The sequence below is a fragment of the Zootoca vivipara genome, chromosome 14 (genome assembly GCF_963506605.1).
Source record: "Zootoca vivipara chromosome 14, rZooViv1.1, whole genome shotgun sequence".
Taxonomy (NCBI): domain Eukaryota; kingdom Metazoa; phylum Chordata; class Lepidosauria; order Squamata; family Lacertidae; genus Zootoca; species Zootoca vivipara.
The window spans coordinates 4,430,714-4,452,705 of NC_083289.1; the positions used below are offsets into that span (position 1 = coordinate 4,430,714).

General features: G+C 45.8%; 1 protein-coding gene and 1 long non-coding RNA gene across 3 annotated transcripts in view; one reads left to right on the forward strand and one right to left on the reverse strand.

The window, feature by feature from the left end:
- The first annotated feature begins 3,453 nt into the window (after positions 1-3,453).
- On the forward strand, positions 3,454-15,155 carry LOC118093206 (uncharacterized). The gene is made up of 3 exons (XR_004693607.2): positions 3,454-3,540; positions 9,812-10,034; positions 14,767-15,155. It is a non-coding gene; the product is annotated as an uncharacterized LOC118093206 (long non-coding RNA).
- Positions 3,535-21,992, reverse strand: part of ICE2 (interactor of little elongation complex ELL subunit 2) — a 37,883-nt gene continuing 19,425 nt past the window's right edge. For both annotated transcript variants that reach the window (XM_035132133.2, XM_035132132.2), the window contains exons 11-15: positions 18,820-18,949; positions 14,730-14,814; positions 11,305-11,355; positions 9,795-10,053; positions 3,535-5,640 (exon numbers count right to left, since the gene is read on the reverse strand). In XM_035132133.2, the coding sequence (XP_034988024.2) occupies positions 5,416-5,640; positions 9,795-10,053; positions 11,305-11,355; positions 14,730-14,814; positions 18,820-18,949 (750 nt within the window). In that variant the 3' untranslated portion in view covers positions 3,535-5,415. The remainder of the gene's footprint in view (positions 5,641-9,794; positions 10,054-11,304; positions 11,356-14,729; positions 14,815-18,819; positions 18,950-21,992) is intronic.

Here is a 21,992-nt window from a genome sequence, read left to right on the forward strand (position 1 = left end):
GTGACATCTGTCTATGTAACCTGTATATGGTCACTCTCATATTCGCTTTGGACATTGTGTCAAAATTTGAACGTAATCGGTCAAGCGGTTTTGGAGAAAAGTGGACACCCACCTACATGCCCAGTTTACATTCCTTTATATATAGATAGAGAATAAACAATCAAATTCAATCTACCTAACAATCTGTACTTCATCTGCAACTACCAATCAAAGTCAACCCATTATGCAATGCAGTTCTCCAAATAAAATAGGTTAGAGCATAAAGATACATATATTAGAGATAATAACATTCAGGAATGCATTATACTGGGGGGAAACTGCTTGCAAAAATAAATATATATTTGGACACATGAGCGTAAAAGCACTAATGATTTTTTGTGAGGGCTTACTTTTTATTATTATTTTGCAAACTGATGTTGTGAACTGAGTTTAAGATTGGAGAAACGAGACACTGAACTTTATATCAACCCTCTGTTAAAACTGGTTGCTGACCAGGGCTCTCTAAGTCTTACCTAGGCAGTGAACATGCTTTGACAATCTGAATCATTCAGTTCAGTTGACTGCCACAAAGTTCAGAAAAATGCAAGGGCTTTCTTTGCACAACACATATTTAAACTTGTGCAACTCACTGTCACAAAAAGTAGTGAGTTGCCACTACCTACATGGCTGCGAAGAGGATTAGGCATACCTTCCATGATCTGGTCTATTGATGGCAACCAGCCATTGTACAGGTAGCTAACAGAGCCTACGTGTAGAGGGGCAGTATATCTCTGAGCAGCTGGCACTGTGGGCAAATCACAAAGTTGAATGACCAACAAAATCTCTTCAAACATGCCTGGAAATCATCTCCACTATCTGTTAAGTTGCCTGCAATGTCATAGCCTCCTTTACTTGGGGAGCTCTTCAGAGCCATCAGTCAGCTCAGACCCGCTCAGGCTAAGTTCCAAAAGCAGCATAAGAAATATTTCTTTACTGCAGCAGCAATATGTGCTGCTTCCAAAGATTCAATTTGGCCATGGGAAACCAATATGATTTAATGAAAGAGGCTTAAGGAACAAAACACTTTCTGAGCCAACCTCCCCAACCCCTTGCAATCAAGCAAAATCATGCAGAAACTGGATATAAAGGATCAATGCCCATTTGTTTGACAGAGGTAGACAGATAGGAATTTGGAACATGGCATTTTGAAGTCCAGATCTGGCCCTGCAAAAGAGCAGCTGGATTTGTGCCTACATGGTTTATGGATCAGGGGTGCATAGATCAGATAATGACCCCCCTTCTTCTAAAGTGGGGAGCTAAACTAAACAGTGGCACTGTAGGTTAAACCACAGAACCTAGGGCTTGCTGATCAGAAGGTCAGCGGTTCGAATTCCTGCAATGGGGTGAGCTCCCATTGCTTGGTCCCTGCTCCTGCCAACCTAGCAGTTTGAAAGCACATCAAAGTGCAACTAGATAAATAGGTACCGCTACAGCGGGAAGGTAAACGGCGTTTCCGTGTGCTGCTCTGGTTCACCAGAAGCGGCTTTGTCATGCTGGCCACATGACCTAGAAGCTGTACGCTGGCTCCCTCGGCCAATAACACGAGATGAGCACCGCAACCCCAGAGTCGGTCATGACTGGACCTAATGGTCAGGGTTCCCTTTACCTTTTAAACTAAACACACTGAAAGAATTATGGTCTGACCAGTTACTGACTCTGAGAATTTCTTCATTTGCAGTAGCTAGTTCTGCAGCTAGCCGAACTTCATTAGGTTGTGCAAAAGATTCAGATGAATCCTAACTCAAGAACCAAAGTGGGCCCATTTCAGACAGCTTTGGGGCTTGTCTGAACTGAAGCAGAGTTCCTCCAAAGCACCCGTCTGAAGTGGGGACTTCCCAAGTAATCTGAAAAAGGAGCATGCAAGAGAGAAGGAAGCATGTGTGATGCAAGGACAGAATGTTATGTATTTTAACAGCCAAGGGGTTGGGGGCCAGGAAACAGGTGATCTGATGACATCATGTTAGTGGTATTACTGGTGGCTGATGAGGGAAAGAAACGCACCCCAATAATGTCATGTCACCTGCATTATAGGTGCAGTGAAGCACATGTTATAGAATTATATGACACATTCCCCCTGCAAAACCTGGGCTTGCAAACAACGACTTTTTTTTGTCATGGCAACTCAAAACGACTTACAAAAAAGCCCATTAGATCCAAGGGGCAGGAAAATACGAAGTGCTGGTGCTGACCTTTAAAGCCCTAAATATCCTTGGCCCTGTATACCTGAAGGAGCATCTCTACCCACATTGTTCAGCCCAGACACAGAGGTCCAGCTCTGAGGGCCTTCTGGCAGTTTGCTCATGGTGAGAAGTGAAACTACAGTACAGGGAACCAGGCGGAGGGCTTCCTTGGTAGTTGTGCCAGCCCTGTGGAATGCCCTCTTGGCAGATGCCAGAGTTAAACAACTATATAGATTTTCATAGACATCTGAAGGCAACCCTAGAATCATAGAGTTGGAAGAGACCACAAGGGCCATCCAGTCCAACCCCCTGCCGAGCAGGAAACACCATCAAAGCATTCTTGACATATGCTTGTCAAGACCTCCTTAAAGACCTCCAAAGAAGGAGACGCCACCACACTCCTTGGCAGCAAATTCCACTGTTGAACAGCTCTTACTGTCAGGAAGTTCTTTCTAATGTTTAGGTGGAATCTTCTTTCTTGTAATTTGAATCCATTGCTCTGTGTCTGCTCCGTTTTTTAGATTTTTGAAAAACTCATTGCCCCCACCCCTGTAATCTGGAGCACCTACAGCCTGCTTCCATTGCCATGAATGGAAGTTTTTCACCAGCCCCATGGAAATACAGTCACGCTGGCTGGGGCTGTTGGAAGTTGTAGTCCAAAACATCTGGAGGGCACTTGGGTAGCAAAGGCTGCCTTAAAAATAGGAATACAAAATGTTGCACCATTTGAAAGCCACACCCAGATTCTCAGCATACAGCTTTAAGCTCTAGGCACTCCAAAGTCTGACTGACAAGTTTTGCTTGTCTAGAAAAAGACTTCAGTGAAGCAGGACTGGCATCTCCCTTGGGAACATGAGAACACCCTAAAGCCTAAACCTTGCAGCAGCCAATCTGCATATATCAGCTAGGAGCAAAGAAATGCCACCCCAATCACAAGAGAAAAGGGGGGGGGGGTTATGCAATCATGTACAGCTAACTGTCAGAGGCCTCTACGCAGAGGTTTGAGCAGCAAGAAGGTAAACCTTACAGACAGGTTGAGAAAATGCCTTGATTCCCCCCATTTTAAAGTGAGCTGAAACACCGAGCTGCTGAACCCCACCCTCTTGTTATCGAGCGCATACATGACTCACCGCCAAAATATTTCTTCTGTGGGAGGTCAAAGACTGGATTTATGGTTTTGAAACAGAACCTACTATTTAGCAACAGTGCAAAGCAAACTTTGCTCCTTTTCATTAAGGAACTGAAACAAGTTCAGAGCAACAGAGAAGAGGGTGTCTGCTATGGCAACAGAAGGCAAACAAGGCTACAAATGAATGAAAAGGTATTAGTGTGTTAAACCTCTTTTCTGTGTCATGAAGTAGTTGTCTCTTTGTACGGGTTTGCACTGTTTAACACAGAACTTGTTTAAAACCATTCTCTCTCACCAAGAGTAGCTCTTTAAGTGGAGCCCCACACAAGGAAATTGTTCCTAATAAAAATGTACAGTTTAGAACAGTGGTAGGGAACTTCTTTTAGACTGAGGGTTGCATTTCCTTGTGGGAACATGGCAGAGGTGGCAGCGTGAGAGGCAGAAGTGAGCAGAGTGGCAGGAGAAGTGGACAGAGAAACAAATATTATTCTTATGTTTGTGCAGCAGCCAAATTCCAACCATGCCAAAATTACCCCCTCCCCTCCCAACATCTCTCCATCCAGGAAAGCAAAAGGCATTAGCAGAGTTCAACGACACATTCCAGCCAGGTTCAGAGTGCGTCTGCATTCAGAGGGCCAAAGATACCTGAAATGAAAAGTTAGATTGGTGCCTGCTATAAATTTACTAATATGGGTTACAAATCAGTTATCCTGTGCAAGCCTCAGTAAACTCAGCAGCAGCAGCAGCAGCAGCAGCAGCAGCAGCAGCAGCAGCAGCAGCAGCAGAACCACCCTATGGCGCTCTTGTACAGCTGTTTACTTCAAGGAGGCTCAGCAGGAGAAATGTCCTGTGGCATCAGTCAGATGCAACTATCTGCTGCTGTACCCAACCACCACCTCCACTTCATGGTAGGGCAGCCTGTGTATCTGAATAGGGCAATAATGTTTTCTTTAAAAAGTAGTTTATCAATCTACAACTTAAAATTACAGGTGAAACTCGGAAAATTGTAATATCGTCGAAAAGTGCATTTATTTCAGTAATGCAACTTAAAAGGTGAAACCAATATATGAGATAGATGCATGACATGCAAAGCAAGATATGTCAAGCCTTTATTTGTTGTAATTGTAATTATTTGTCGTTAGGCGGGTCGATTATAAATGGAATGTAATTAATGAAATGTAAAAGCGATGTTTATTTTTGTATTATTGTAACTAATTGTTTTATTACCGTGGAATTTCCAAAAGAAAGCATTTGTAAAAATTAAAAGAAAAATAAAAAATAATAAGTTGCATTACTGAAATAAATGCACTTTTTGACGATATTCTAATTTTCCAAGTTTCACCTGTACACTTAGGGAGCCAAGCTGACAAGACTCAAACTTGGTAGTGTTTTTCACAACCTACACACAGAAAAAAACACCACTATCAACAACCAAACAGATGAGAAAAGTCAAATTCAAACTTTTAGAGTGCAACTGGAACATTTAAAATCAATCATATTATTATTTTTAACTGCATTAAAGTAACTTTGTGTGAGTAGCCTACTTCAATTTCAAACAAATATAAAATAGTATTATTATTTTTTAATGCAGCACTGGGCTGTAATTGTTTGCAACACAAACCCATTGCATGTATCTGTGGTACTTGTTTCAAGCATGCTGTTATTAAGTGAGGATCCAAGAGATGCGATGTGGGAGTCAACCAACTTTCAAGAAAAACCAAAAGAAGCTGGAGTAGGGGTTGCTTGAGTGTCAGTTATAGATCTGCTTTGGCCCAGATCACTTAAGTGCAACGGCTGGTTTCGAAAGGCATGCTGTGGCTGGTTTAATTTTATTAATAATAAAAGATGATGTTCAGAAAGTTCCCCACATTTATTCCCTGCAACTTGGCCCACTAACAGCAAACTATTACAGATAGTTGCTTCAGGTCTGCACTTGCCTTGATAGAAACAGCCCTCAACCAATTTGACTGGATAAAGAAAATAAGTCAAAAGGTTTTGCAGCAGCATTTCTTGACAGATAAGTTCGCCCATCCTGGCATTCTCTCCATGGCTGTACAGTCATTTGCTCTACGTTTCCTCCAAATGACTAAGTTGGCTCATCTTTGGTTTTTTCCAGGACTTCCAATTTGACCCTCGATTTGCCTGCCTGTAGATATTTCTCATCATTGACTTGTTCTGGGCAGCCCCACGTCTCTTTCGAAAAGGATTAGCTGGCGGGTGATCGTTGTTTGTTTCCATGGGAACTTGCTCTTTGCGGTTGGGTGTGCCTGTGTGTGCTTTTGTCCCACTCATCTAGGAGTGAAAAGAACAGGGAAGCAAAAGAGAGAGTAAAAGAGGAAACCACTTCAAATCTGATTAAAGTTCAGGGTGTGAAGTTTCTTGTAGATTCTACCTAACTTTGCTAACATTTGCTCAGAAATGAAAGACAGTGAAACACCTTCTTCCTTCCCCTTAACTCAGTCCTAAAACAGTTAAGGATGGAGCAAATTACACTACATGATATATTGTTGTGAAGGGTCTGCTTTATAGGAAGGAATGTAGAAAGGTGCCTTGTACAGAGTCAGACCATTTGTCCATCTAGCTCAGCAGTGTCTATACTGACGAATAGCTGCCAAGTACCCCGTATTTCCCGGGAAACCCCCATTTTTCCTTACCGTTTCCCGGCGGTCTCCCGTTTCAGCTCCTCTCCTGTTAATCTCCCTTATTTTGGCTCCTGTCGGCAGCCATTTTTCTGGTGCCACTTTGCCCATCTATGGGCACCAGAAAATGGCCAGCGCTGGAAGTCGCGTCTACGCATGTCCGGAAGTGCGTAGACGCAACTTCCGGTGTCGCTTTGCCCATCTATGGGCACCGAAAATGGCCGGTGCCGGAAGTTGCGTCTACGCACTTCTGGACATGCGTAGACGCGACTTCCGGTGCCGGCCATTTTCGGTGCCCATAGTTGGGCAAAGTGACACGCGACTGCCGATCCCGGATTTCTCCGCGAAAGACTTGGCAGGTATGTATTGACGGGCAGCAGCTCTCCAGGGTTTCAGACAGGGAACATTCCCAGTCCTGCCTGGAGATGTCAGGGATTGAACCTGTGAGCTTTGGAAGATACACACCCCCAGCCTTCATTGGATACTTAGCATTTTTGTATTACCCCCTCAGCTGCATCTGTGAAAATTTCAGTGATCTGTGATTGTGCTCCTGGCTAGCTACTGGTACTTCCTGAGTTACTCTGAAAAAAGACACAAGTAGAGTTTTCAGGAACAAGCGTTTATATCTTAAGTTCCCTGAAAACCTACAAGTGATGTGGAAGCCTTCTGATGTTTTTGCATTTAATCAAAGGCAGTTGCCCTGATTTGGTGTAGCTAGATCTATACCATAGATGGGGGGAAACTTCAGGGTTAATAGCTTAAGCTAATAGCACTTTTGAGATGTATAATTCCATTGGGGGCTGTAGTATAGGGGCAAAGGGTTAGACTCCCCCCCCATCCAAACTGCACACCCCTGCCTGCTCCATGCAAAATACTTGGGGGGTGTGTGTGTGTGTTCCAGTCACATGCAGCTTCTGAAAACACCTCTGTATCATCTCAAAGGTCTATGGCACTTTACCTCCAAAATTACTAGAAGCCAATGCCCCAATCTCCGCACTGGTCACACCGCCTCTCTTCACCATCAGTTACAATGCCATGCATTATTTTATAAACTTCTCTCATGTCACCTCTTAAACATTTTTTCTCTAAACTAAAAAGCCTGCAACTTCTCCTTGTAGAAGAGTCGTTCTAGACCCTTTATAATTTTGGTTGCCCTTTTCTGAACCTTTTCCAACTCTACAGTATTCGTTTTTATGTCAGGTGATCAGAACTGCCCACAGTATTCCAAATGCAGTTGCAGCGTTTATTTGCGTAACATTGCAGGTATTTTCTTTAACTTCCCTTGCAGTCTCTTTTTGCTTTCAAGCTGGGCAAGCTGCCTACACCTTTTGCCTCCTTCTCCATCTCTATCTCTGCGTTTTCTACCACAATATTCTCTGTGGTTCAACAGCCTCTCCGTGTTTTTAAACACTCCTCTTTCCTCACAATCTCCTGAATTCACCTTTCCAGAAAAGTCATTGCAGATTTACACTCATCTCTCTTTAGCTGTACATTATACAGTACCTGTTTGCTCCCTGTCCCACCCACACCTCTGAGCTTGTTCTGGCTAATATTATAAGAGAGGCAACAAGTCACTTTTGGATACTGGATAACACCCTTCACTTTGCTGGCACTAAATAATGATTATATAGCAGCAGAAGCAGCTGTTTTCCCTATCTATACACTGGGCCACATTCCTAGTGTTAAGACACACTGTGCGATACTATGCAACTTTACTCAGCACTAAGCCCCACCAAGTCCAATATGGCTTACTCCCAAATAAACATGCACAGGATTGCAGCTTCAATGTTTTACGCCAATCAGCAAGTTCAAGCAGTACTAGAATTCAAGCTTACTCCATAAACCATTCACCAGCTACTCTTGGGAAACGTGCTAAAAGTTTATAAACTTATGAGCGGTGTTGAGAGGAGGGCATTTCTCTTTCACACACAAAATGTTAGAATTTGAAGTCTTTCAATGAAGTAAATAAGCAGTAGATTCAGTAATGATAAAAGGAAAGTACTTTGTCACACAGGACCTAATTAGGGAATTTGCTACTGTGGGATGTGGTCTCGGCCCTTAGCTTAAATTCATTGATGTCGTTAGACCAATCAGCCATGGCAGTTAAAATGGAGCATCGGTGTAGAGAGCATTATACCTCCAAATACTAGGTGCTAGGGCTACCATACATCTAGGTTTTCCCAGACATTACTGGGATTTCAAAGGTGGAATTGATGTCTGGGCGGATTTCTGAAAGGTGCTTCCAGGTGCTTTGTCCTGGATCTTAGGCAAGTCAACCGAAAATAACATGTTTTTGGGCGTTTTTGTAAAACGGGGTGTCCTAGTTTTTACTTTTTGAAATATGGCAACCCTACCAGGTGCTGGGGGCAAACAGGGTCATGCATCTACCTTCATACCCTTCTTGCAAGCTTACCAGAGGTACCTGGCTGACCAGGTAGAAGCAGAATACTGGAATAGATGGAGCAGTTCTTAAGTTTCTTATGCTTATGGTCATTTGTCTACAAGTATAACATCACAGGTTGCAGCTTTGTTAAGCTCTTCCTTATATTTTGAGCAGGTCAGGGTGACCAGATATTTGATTTTACAGAATATATTTCTTTTCCCCATTCTCATAAATATTTCAAATAAAACCCACAAGCAACTGTGGCTCAGAGATGGGTCAGAGTCTCTGTCGAGAGAAGGCCACAAGTTCAACTCCTGAGATCACTAGAAAATAATTTCAGGGCAGAAGGATCTCTGCAAGGAACCCCAGAGCTGTTGCCTCTTAGCAGAGATAATAGTGGAGTAGATGCAACAGTGTGGCCAGTCTGACTTCCATATGTGCTGCAAGAGATTGAACATTTTCTCACTGCTTCAACTATATAGTTGGAAGAGACTGAAAATGTATACATTCAGTGGAGTTGTTTGGTTTTATTTACAAAGAAAAAAGAAGAAACAACCACCCACATAAAATTATATGTTTCTAACTGGAACAACAAAATCATGTTATCCTACATCAGAAGTAATCACACAGCCACAGTCAAGAAAAACACAAGGCTCCTGTTGTTTTTTTAATGGAACCACATACAATTTCCTAAAACTACCAAGAGTCTTTCTGGTTCCTTGAAAGGCACATGTGTTTGTGGACTAGGGTCCACTTCATCAGATGCATGAAGTGTTTATGCTACATATTACTAGCCACCCTGGTATCTTTCATATGCGAAAGGTACAGAACAGAAAAGGAATGAATACATAAATTCTTCACCTGGCAGATATACACAAGCATACCTATATACTTGTTCAGTTTCTGTTAATTGGTTCTGATGGGAAACTTACAGATTCTTGCTTCATACAATTAACTCAAGGCAGTGTCAATTTACTCTTGGCAGAAAGCCAAGGTCTGCCTGGCCTGGAAACTACTCTCTGATTGGTTAATGTCCAGCACTGAACTCTGTTATGCTAGCACAGTTGTTTCTTGTTGGGTGTTAGGAGTAGGAGTGCTGTGTATGGTTGGAGAGAGAGAGACAGAGAGGATTTATTTTGCTTTGCTTTGTATGCAGAAACTCTGCTGCTTTTATTTTCTTTTAATAAATCCTGTAAATAGTTATTCTGCGTCTAGCCGACTAGTCATTTCCACCTCAACTAGCTTCTGCGCTGTGCAGGAAAACTCTGCTACGTTTGGGCTAAAGCCATTAGAGCTATGCCTGACACTTCAAAATTCTAAGAATACTGGAAATATATATACTGTAAATGTAAAATGGTGAGATCAAATGGCCATAAAATGCAAAAAATGACAATGTTATGTAAAGTGTAATATTAAAATCTCACCTTCTGGTTCTTCACAGGGTTTGCTGGCTTTGGTGGGAAAGTGCATGGAACTCGCCCTTGAGCAAAATGATAGGGCAGAGGGATGTTGGGATCTAGTGGCACCCACGGAACTGAGAGGCCAGAAGGCATGCTGGGCAGGGCAGAGTGAGCTGAATGCAAGTTGTACATTGCTCTGGTGGCTTTTCCGTCGCAGCTCTTATAGATGGTAACGGAAGAGTCTCCTGCTGCGTGAGCCAATAGGTAAGAGCCCTCCTGCAAACTAAAAGTACAAATGGAGGCTAAAATGGTTTGCTTTGTGGCTTTGAAGCAAATGAACAGTGAAGAAAGGGAAGAGCACAAGAGTATTCTGTTCCCATTTGCCAGATGTACTGCAAATCCCAACAACATTAAGAGCTGTGACTTGTACAAGACTAAATGTTCCACCTCCTGCACTATGCAAAGTCCTTTGAAAGCAAACACAGCTTGCACATAGAATCCTCACCACCTCAACCACTGGTTCTGGGAGGAGGAATGGAGAAGGCTTTGTCACCATTAAGTTTGAGGAGGTAGCCAGAAGTGCCAACTCTTTCCTATGCTCCCTCCATTACTCTACTACCTTGTAGTTTTCACTTGGGACTTTTAGATTCAGTCAACTCCTAGGACTGCTTAGCACGTGTGTGGAAGGTAGTACATGAAGGGGGGGGGGCTTAATGGGGAGAGCCTGAGAAATAGCAGCACTGTGAGTGCATGCAGGGTCTGAAGGAGGACTGGCAATCTTTATCTTCCCCTATGGAGAGAAGAGATTCAGCAAGGAGATCCAGGTAAGATCTGGGAGAAAGGCTGCCACAAGCGAAGTGTGTGGCTGGCAAACAACATGCCTATGGAGAACCCCAGGCTGTTTGACAATGAGCACAGTGCATTTTTGTGTTCAGCTTTATTCTCTTCTCCTGTTTGGCTACAAGATGCTGGGCTAGGTCAGTTTATTCCTATTGTTGACAATCTTATCTTGTACAGTACTTGCTGACTAACACCATGGTTATTTGCAATTGCTCATACCATAGTTTTGAACTGTGCTAATTATTGTTGATGGTCTGACATGTTGCAAGTTACTATAGTCACAGTCCCATGGAAAAGTGCCATATAAAAAGATTAACAAAAGAATGAATGAAAACCTTTCAGGTCAGATCAGGACGCTGGCTAAACAAGTGCAGAGTTCTCCTTCTTTTGTTCCTCTGCTGGGTAGCTTACTGGTTTATGAATGTGGGTTCTCTCAGCCCAGGTTCTTTTTTTGCATTGGGTCTGCCTTCCCTTCATTCTCACAACCTTGGCTCAGCAGCTTTCACGGTTCTTGGTCCCGGATCCTGCTACCCATGCCCCTTTTCTCTTCCTGTTGCCTTCCATCGCATGGCTCCCTAGGACCTTCCAGCTTGTGAGCCTTCCTTATGCACCTGGAGCTCTAAGTCTGCAAGGGCTTTTCACAAAATTAGCATAGGACCATGGATTTAGAAATAAAGTCAAAGGAAATACATACCCAGTCACTTTCTTCAGTATATGTTGAAGAATATTCAGTGAATTTGCTGGCCTGCATGTGTAAATTTATTAATGTAACAGGATGGTTATATACCACTTAATCATTCTTAACTTCTAAGCAGTTTACCTAGAATATAAAACATTCATCTTAAAATTATGATAAAAACTATGTTAACTTGCTTTTAGTGTCTGATCTTATCAAAATATATACAGGCAGTTGCTAAAAATGTACAAAAAAAATGCTGAAAACAACACAGCAAAGGCCCCTGCCTAAAACCAACAGGTTTCTTGCAACACTATTTGTACCTATGTGATAAAAAAATTCCTTCAGTAGCACCTTAAATACCAACTAAGTTTTTATTTTGGTATGAGCTTTCGTGTGCATGTAGATACCTGTTATCTGATGAAGTGTGCATGCACACGAAAGCTCATACCAAAATAAAAACTTAGTTGGTCTTTAAGGTGCTACTGAAGGAATTTTTTTATTTTGTTTCGACTCAGACCAACACGGCTACCTACCTATAACTGTAGCTATGTGGTGCTTGTAAAAGTGCCAGTTCCACACTTACAGAAAGATTCATAATTATAACAGAATTATTCATAAGCAACAAATAATTTGAGGGAAGTGTTTCATGAACACTAAAAATTAGTGCATTATAAATCATTGGCCTCTCAAACACACACACACACACACACACACACACACACACACACACACACACAGCTACATAGTTTGTGAATTCTGACAAACTTCCCTGATCAGTTGACTAGGCTATTCAGCCCTATACCGTAGAGTGGTAGGTACCTTGGTTTTCAAAGGTAATCTGTTCCAGAAGACCGTTTTGAGTTCTGAAATGTTTGAAAACTGAAAACTCAGTATGGAAGCCTTAAAACAGAAAACTCAATACAGAAGCTGTGTTTCATGTTCGACTTTTGAGGTGCGTTCAAAAACCCAAGCATTTACCGTATTGGCCTGAATATAAGCCTCAACCCCCCCCCCCAAATTCCATCAGTAAAAAGTTAAAGTGTGACTTATATTCGCGAACTTATGGTGTGCAGCCAAGAGTGCGGGGCAAACAGCACCAGGAGCGCAGCAAAGTGAGACACCCGCCCTGTGCGTAGCCCCCTGTCCTCTCCCCCAAGGCCGGGAAGGGAGAGAGTGAGGAAGGGGAAAGGCCGTTGGCAACACAGCATGTCTCTCCCCTGCCCCCAGTATGGAGCCAGGAGCAGCAAGGCAGGGAGCGGCTTATATTCAGGTAATTTTTCTTTTTTTCTTTCCCCCTCTCCAATTTTAAAGGTGCGGCTTATATTTGGGCTAATATGGTACTTCCAGGTTTACGGTGTTCAAAAACCGAAACGTTTGTCAATGGAGACGTTTGAAAACCGAGGTGCCACTGTAATGCTCCATTCAGCCACCACAGCACCAGACATGTGGGAAATCTGGCAAGAGATTCTCATATCACGTTTTTTCACAAAAGGAAAGTTTCAAAATCATGACAGCAAAGTGAACATTGGAAGTGTGTGGCCTGTGTCACCTGACTGCTCAGAACACACACAATGACGAAAGAAACCTGCTTTGGCAATGATTCAGTGTGAACTGAAAGTGCTACCGTGTTTCTCATATTATAAGACATGTCTTATATTTATTTTTTTCTCAAAAAAAACACACCATGGCTTATTTTCAAGGGATGTCTTATTTTTATTACAGTACATGGGTAGTGCAGTATGAGTAATTAGTGGAATAGATCTGGGTGCCCAATGGGAAACCAATGCAACCTATTGGAGATTTAGGAATTAGCAAGCTATCTCTTAGTACCCATTGCCAATGTACTCCTACAGTTCCTACACATCATCATCATCATCATCATCATCATCATCATTAAACCTACCTTAATGCAGCTGGGAATTCTTTTAAAACCCCATTTGTTGATCTTTCCTATGGGCAAGTCTGAATTTGTGCGTAGTCTGACCCCAAGCTATTTTGGCACCTGCTGATGCATAAAAACCCCACCAGAGCCTCCTTCTAGGAACGAAAAAGCCATACATAAAATTAAATTCTATACGGTAGCCGCTTGCCGCCCTCTCACGACAGGGGTGAGAGGGAAACCTCTCCTGGCCATTTCCTCACCTCCCTCGTTCGTTCGTTCGTGCGCCTGCCTGTCTGTGAGCGGGGCTTCGTGCGCCGCATGCAAAGGCTGTAGCCGGGTCCCGGGGCTTCGCGCGGCCCGTGCAAAGGCTGTAGCCGGGTCCCGGGGCTTCGCACGGCCCGTGCAAAGGCTGTAGCCGGGTCCCGGGGCTTCGCGCGGCGCGCGCAAAGGCTGCAGCCGGGTCCCGGGGCTTCGCGCGCCGCGTGCAAAGGCTGCAGCCGGGTCCCGGGGCTTCGCGCGCAAAGGCTGCAGCCGGGCCCCGGGGCTTCGCGCGCCGCGCGCAAAGGCTGCAGCCGGGTCCCGGGGCTTCGCGCGCCGCGCGCAAAGGCTGCAGCCGGGTCCCGGGGCTTCGCGCGCCGCGCGCAAAGGCTGCAGCCGGGTCCCGGGGCTTCACGCGCCGCGCGCAAAGGCTGCAGCCGGGTCCCGGGGCTTCGCGCGCCGCGTGCAAAGGCTGCAGCCGGGTCCCGGGGCTTCGCGCGCCGCGTGCAAAGGCTGCAGCCGGGTCCCGGGGGTTAACACAGCAGCAGCAGCTGGTTCCGAGCAGCCCCCTTCCTTTCCCTCTTCTTTGCCACAGACCTGCGGTATGGCTTATTTTCGAGGTATGCCTTATATTTTGCCACCTCAGAAAAATCCTGCCATGCCTTATTTTGTAGGGATGTTTTATAATGTGAGAAACACGGTACCTATGGTTTAATGGGAAATTCACCTGACAATAAAGGCCCCCCTCCCTCAACTTAATGTTATCCAATTTGTCTTTGGTTTTACTAAATGATCCATCAACTTTCTGCCTAAGTATATCATCATCTATATCAAGAGCTGTTCGACAGTGGAATTTGCTACCAAGGAGTGTGGTGGAGTCTCCTTCTTTGGAGGTCTTTGAGCAGAGGCTTGACAGGGCATATGTCAAGAATGCTTTGATGGTGTTTCCTGCTCGGCAGGGGGTTGGACTGGATGGCCCTCGTGGTCTCTTCCAACTCTACGATTCTATGATTCTATGATCTACCCAAACCATAACAAGAAGCCAACAGGTAGCACCTGGTGAAGTGGTAACCCTGTACTGTATTTTATTTGTATCATTAACATGTAGAGTTGGAATAGAGAATATACCTGAACCAGGGTGGTCACAACAATGTTATAAAATAAAAGTGCACTGTTAACAGTGTAGTAACTTGAGGAATGACATTTAAAAGGAGCTGGCTTGTTCAGACATGCTTCTTCTTCTGAAGTTGTCATTAACAAATACCTTGTAAAGTTTTTACATTATAGAAAGCTCACTCACTTAAACGTGCCAAATCTTTTTTTCAACCCTTCTGCAGGCAGTTGCTCAAGCAGAAACAACTTTGAAGTCAAGGCATCAACATGACCTGAAGAAAAGAAAAAACACCAAACAGTTTTGCAATGAAAAATGAGGAACTGCACAACAAAGGAAATTCTCAAGTAGTGGAGGAGAGACCAGCATTTAGATTAAAATATCATGACACAATCACAACGTCAATAAAACAAAACTAAGAACTATAAACGGAGACCAGGTAAAACAAACCCCAAAATCCTGATGGTTACCATACTATTGTACTTACCCAGGAGTGAGTTCTACTGAACCCCCTAAAACTGCCATCTGTCTAGTCTCAGGCTACTCCAAACAGCAGCCAGCGAAACACCATTGGTCACCACTGGGCCACATATAGGCAGGGGCGTAGAGAGGTGCCGCGACACCCGGGGCGGCAAATTGTCATGCCCCCGGGGGGCGCGGCATTGCTACATAACGATGCATGCATCGCTATGTAGAGGGGGATCGCAACCCCCCCGCGAAATCAAAACAGAGCCTGGACGCTCGGTTTAGGCTCCGTTTTGAAGTCGCAGGGGTGTGTGTGTGATCCCCTCTACACTGTACGCATGCGCAGCATCCCGCTGCACATGCGTGCTAGGTAGTGGGGGATCGCACCCCCCACAACTTCTAAACGGAGCCTAAATGGAGCGCCCAGGCTCCAGGTAGATAGCCCACTGGCGTGATGCGCCCGCCCCACCAGTGGGCTATCTGCTTGCAGCCTAGGCGCTCCGTCTAGAAGTCGCAGGGGTGCGCGATCCCCTCTACATTGTACGCATGCGCAGCATCCCGCTGCACATACATGCTAGGTAGAGGGGGATAGCCTCCCCCCACGACTTCTAAACGGAGCGTCCAGGTAGATAGCCCACTGGCGCGGCGCCACCCCCCCTTCCAGCAGGCACCCGCACGGCGCTCAATTGCTCGGCCGCGCCGACAGCTTTTTGTTGTTGTTTCCTGAGGCTGCCGTGCAGAGGCGAGGGGCAGGGGCGTGGCCCCGAGTGACACCCCCTCCAGGGCAGTGCCCGGGGCGGGCTGCCCCCCTGCCCCCGCTTGCTCCACCCCTGCATATAGGAGCTGGTGGCTGGTAATGTAGTGGTTTCTTTTTTAAAAACTAACAAACAAAAACGTCCACTGACCACCCTCTAAATTGTTCAGCTATCAATGGGTATTGCTTGCTCTAAACCTGTTTAAATCTTTAACAAGGAAAAATGCATTGTTAGTAGGCTTTTCTGGATTTTTCTGTGTACAGAATCAAACATTCGCTTTCTGAAGTGCAGAAGTCTATGAACAATTAATAAACTTTAACTGAACGTTTCTTCCTGCAACTAATTGCTTTAATTAATCTATGTACACAGAGATGGAGAGAGTATTTAAACACTTGCTTGTTTGAATGTTCTGTCACTTACTAACTAATGTAGTCTTGAATCTGTATTGTGCTTTGTTTGAATTTCAGTTCAGCCATTAAATGTGGAGCACCTTTCCAGCCACTGCATGTGTTTTGCCAAAAGCGCTCTGAAGTTAGGTAAACTTTACATAGACATTGTATTTGACATACTGCTATCAACTCTAAGCAAATGTCAATTTCCTGACAGCAAAGTTATCAGTCATACTCCATGGCTGGTTACACAAGAAAGAAAGATTATTAAGAGGTGGGGGTTTGTTTGTTTCTTGGTTGGTTTGCTTTTAAACTTTATCCCCCTAACCAAGAAATCCCTATGAGTCAGAGGGAGAGAGAGGATGGGCATCCTCAGTCTGCATATTTTATCAGTAACTCAACTACCTTCAAAGAAGCATTTACTGTAATTTATTTATTTATTATTTCCAGGTATGTGCGGTTTTTTTCTTGCCTTGCCCTACACTCAAAAACCCACAAAGTGGCTTATAAAATGATGAAATGCAGTATCATTTATTCCAAGGCAAATGATCTCATAGTAGCAACTGCTCTGCACAACTAAAGTTAAGTCCTGGATGGTTAAGTCCAATCAAATTCAGCTATGAGGTGCTGTTCTCATCTCCGCTAGCCAGTAATGGAGTAACAAAGAGTCTCTCACCCGGCCCTGTATTGTTGTTAGCAGTGCAATGATGGGTCATGAACAGATAGCAGTGAATAAGTCTATTTAGGAAGGGCACAGACTATCAAAAATCTGCCTTCAGCACTCCAAATAACGTTGCTTATCGTCATGATGACCCTTGGGATATTTCCAACTCTACAATTCTTTGATTCCATGAAAGGACCAATAATCCAACACACTCAGATTCCTATTCTCTAGGCATACTTCTGCTAACCATGGGCCTGATTTTATTTTTTTCTTACAAGTTGTGCAATAAGTTACTTGAGAATAGCCTTCTGGGATCAGTTGTTTCCAACAGCAAGAACCAGATATCTCTGAACATTCACAAGCAGCACACGAAAGCAATGACTTTGTTCCGTTTAGCACCATCTTCAAGAGCCAGGCTGCTTCTCAAAAGGGATAGTCCTTTTAGCTATCATAGCTAATAGACTGATGTTCCCTGGAGTTTTTCTAATCCCTTTAAAAGGCCTTGTATGCATGGGGCTGTAGTGGATCCCACCGCTAACCACCAATTAATATGTAGCAGATTCATCCTGCTCCTAATTAAATATAGCGGACCCACCTCACAGTACGCCAATTAAATGAATGTCTGCAATTTACCGCAGGCTATCTTGTGTGAGAGAAACTCCAATTCAAGGAAGTCTTAGGCAGGAGTTAACCAAACAAGAGAAGTTTTATTTACAAAACAAAAAAAAAGAAGTTGGTGAAACAAAGTTGGGTCAGGAGATGCATTCTTTCAGGTAGAAGTTAACTTATTACTTATGCTAAATATGATTATGTCACAAGCTTAAATACTGTAGTATAGGCACATCTTCTCTTAAGCTCCCTTTACTCAAAATCAGGTGTTACACTTCAGTTTCTGTTACTCCTTTCTAGGTCCTTATGTAGGTCCAGCAGATGCTTCAGGCCAATGTTTTTAACGCAGTTTATCAGGGATCCCCAAACTAAGGCCCGGGGGCCGGACACGGCCCAATCGCCTTCTAAATCCGGCCCGCGGACGGTCCATGAATCAGCATGTTTTTACATGAGTAGAATGTGTTCTTTTATTTAAAATGCATCTCTGGGTTATTTGCGGGGCCTGCCTAGTGTTTTTACATGAGTAGAATGTGTCCTTTTATTTAAAACTAGTGTCATTCAGCCCGTTAAGTAAACGGGCGCTAGCCGGGCAGGAACGGAAGGGAAGCCCTGGGGGGAGGCAAATGGCGAAAAGCCCCTGCCGCGCCGCACTTCGGCTCGGAGACTGGCTTGGCGGCGGCGGGAAGAAGGGGAGGCATTCCTCTCCTTCTTCCCGCCGCCGCCAAGCCAAAACCGGCTTCCCTCGGCACCCGCTGCCGCTTCGGCTTCCTCGGCGAAGGCAAGCAGGCGGGCTGTCTGCCTGCTTGCCTTCGCCGAGGAAGCGCTGCTGTAGCCGAGCCGAAGCGGAAGGGCACTTCCTCGGCAAAGGCAAGCAGGCGGGCTGTCTGCCTGCTTGCCTTCACCCAGTAAGCGCCCGCTGCCCCTTCGGCTTCCTCGGCGAAGGCAAGCAGGCAGGCAGTCCGCCTGCTTGCCTTCGCCGAGGAAGCGCCGTCCCATGCCTCAGAAACAGCTCCTTTTATTCTCCCTCCCAAAGTGCTGGCTCCACTCCCCACTGACCGGCTGTCTTGGTGGCCAATCAGAGAGGCTCCAGCCCTCTGGTGGAATTCTGAGGGACTGCACCCCCAAACTCTGGCCTGGCTCTGCTGTCCATCAAAAGTGTCACTGTCACATCTTTGTGGCCATGAATTCCATATGGATGCCACAGGACTTAATTACATATTGGAACATTCAGCAGTTTTTCCATTGAGAAATTATTCCCTGTTAGTCCATTTAAAAAAAAAGGTTGTGTGAAGAATTTTGCAAAAAGAAAATGGCAGGAAATTGGGATCCTCTTAGTGCAGGAACAGAAAATATTAACCCAGAACGAATCAACTTATGTTTAGCAGGACTGAACTTACCAACTATAAATGAACTTCTTGAATGTAACAAACTCTCTGTCCACAAACGACATATTTCACCTTCAGTTAATGCTTCCACTCCATAGAAGGCTTGATATTCTAGCTTCGGGAATATGTAAACTGGAAAGTACTGCAAAACCAGAGGGGTGTGTGTGTTTTCACTTGGTTAACATATTTTTAGTCTACATACTTCATAAATAACCAGAATGTAAATCTGATTCACTGCCACTGCCAGACTGGACTTATCTGGGACCAGGCCTGGGGTTCATGAAGTCTTCGCTTAATCTGAAAACTATTTTGAGATGCAAAGTAGCAAAGGAAGTAACTTCTGGGTGATTCTCTTTTTTGTGCAGGTTCTACAATATGCACACCAGCATAGCAACTCCCACTGGCGCCTGGGGCAAGGGGGTACGTGTGCACCCCCCCACCCTGGAGGCAGGGCATCCAAGTGTATTGCCCGAGTGAATGCATCCCTCCTGGGAGGGAAGGAGCTGGCATGCACCAGCCCAGCACTGTAGGAAAAAAAACATTGTGGGGTGCATCACTGGGAGGGCACCCAGGACTTGGGAGGAACACCTGCAGGCCAGCGCTTACACGCCTCTCCCAGGTGCCCTCCCAGCAGTACGCCCCATGCTGCTTTTTCTGGCAGCGCTGGGCCCGCTCGTGGCCAGGAGGGATGTAGCAGCTGGAGCGCCCTGCAGGCTGTGTGCCACCCATGTCCCACCCCGCTGAGTTTTCAGGCAGTGCTGGGCCTGCCCACTGGTGGGCACCCTGCAGCCCATGACACCCTGCCCCCCTGCCCCCGTTATGCAACTTTTCGATACACAGATTGTAAGGATAGAAATGCAGAAAACTTGTAAGAGCTCAGAGTCTGCCTCCCTTCGGCTCTGTAGCATCAGGGTAAATAAAAAAGTACATAGTGGTTCTCACCCTTTTGTATTCTCTTAAGAGCACCACAGCAGTAATTGCCACTGCTGGAATGAACAGTCTTGAGGTCACAACCACACCATGGTTTCAATTTTGCATAGATACATATTTGTAATGGCTCTATATGTCATCATCGATACAGTGCATTTTACTCACATTGGGAAAGTTTGTTATGGATAGCCACAATCTATAGATACTGATCACAGTGGTTCCTCGCTTAACGAATGCCCTGCTTAACGAAATTTCTGCTTAACGAAAGGATTTTTCGAGCGGAGCTTGCCTCGCTAGACGAATGCGTTTTACGAAAAATTCATCTAGCGAATCGCGGTTTCCCATAGGAATGCATTGAAATTCAATTAATGCGTTCCTATGGGCAAAAAAAGGGTCGAAAAAATTCAGTGCATTCCTATGGGATTCGCTAGACGAATTTTTCGCTATAAGAAAAGACCCGTGGAACGAATTAATTTCGTCTAGCGAGGCACCACTGTATATGACCGGACTTCATTGTACTTAACAACATTTGCACCTATGTGAATGGAATGCACGGGGTACTGTACTCTGAAAATCCAGAAGTGCAATGCTGCCACCTTTAGGAAGTTCAAGGGCAAAAAGAGGACTGAGATATTCTGAGGCAACTCCCCACAAACTAATTTTATAAGCATCATAGCAGAAAGGAACAACACAGTAGGGATTTTTGAAATGGAGAACTTTTTCTTTCTCTCTGCAGTACATAAATTCTGTCAGTGCAAGTTCTTTGTATGGTTATAGTATTACTAGTGGTTTTCAGCCCGTTCAATAACGGGCGCTAGAATCCTGGGGTTCGGAGAAGCGCTTGCGCAGCGCTTCTCCGAACCCTGGGACCTGTCCTTGCTGTCGGCGGCAGGGGGACAGGAACGGAGGAGGAGAAAGCGCTGGTTTTTACTTCTCCGTTCCTCTCCCGCAGCCGCCGACAGGAAGCAGATATCCCAGGGTTCGGAGAAGCGCTTGCGCAGCGCTTCTCCGAACCCTGGGACCCGTCCTTGCTGTCGGCGGCAGGGGGACAGGAACGGAGGAGGAGAAAGCGCTGCTTTCTCCTTCTCCGTTCCTCTCCCGCAGCCGCCGACAGGAAGCAGACATCCCAGGGTTCGGAGAAGCGCTTGCGCAGCGCTTCTCCGAACCCTGGGACCCGTCCTTGCTGTCGGCGGCAGGGGGACAGGAACGGAGGAGGAGAAAGCGCTGCTTTCTCCTTCTCCGTTCCTCTCCCGCAGCCGCCGACAGGAAGCAGACATCCCAGGGTTCGGAGAAGCGCTTGCGCAGCGCTTCTCCGAACCCTGGGACCCGTCCTTGCTGTCGGCGGCAGGGGGACAGGAACGGAGGAGGAGAAAGCGCTGCTTTCTCCTTCTCCGTTCCTCTCCCGCAGCCGCCGACAGGAAGCAGACATCCCAGGGTTCGGAGAAGCGCTTGCGCAGCGCTTCTCCGAACCCTGGGACCTGTCATTGCTGTCGGCGGCAGGGGGACAGGAACGGAGGAGGAGAAAGCGCTGCTTTCTCCTTCTCCGTTCCTCTCCCGCAGCCGCCGACAGGAAGCAGACATCCCAGGGTTCGGAGAAGCGCTTGCGCAGCGCTTCTCCGAACCCTGGGACCCGTCCTTGCTGTCGGCGGCAGGGGGACAGGAACGGAGGAGGAGAAAGCGGCGCTTTCTCCTCCTTCCTTCCTCTCCCCCAGCCGCCGACAGGAAGGACGCGCGCACTCTCCCCCCCCCCCGCCTCCTCCAACCGCCGCTCCTCACGGCCAGGGAGGGTTGTGAGGAGGCCTTCGCCGGCCTCCACCCCGGCGGGAGCGGCGGTTGGAGGAGGCAGAGTGGGGGGAGAGTGCGCGCGCGCAGTCTCTGCTGTCCAATCCCTGTATCCCTGGGGCACATGCGCAGTGACCCAGGGACACACGGGACATCTGGACGCAGGGACAACATGGACATTATTATATAGGATAACCAGAATACTAGCTTGATCCATCAACCCTAGATTGGATTCTGGTTTGTATTGTGGAGGCAAAAGCTCCATAGATCAGAAGTGGAGCACAGTGCTCCTGGTGCAATCCCTGGCATCTCCAGTTAAAAGGAACTCAGGCAGCAGGGCTGGAAAATTCCAATTCTGGCTGGTAGTCTAGCACCTGTACTTTGAATAAACTGAAGTGTGAGGAAACTTCAAAGGTGGCCTCACCTATAATGGGTTGCAATCATCCAAACAACTTTCCAGGATGTGGATAACA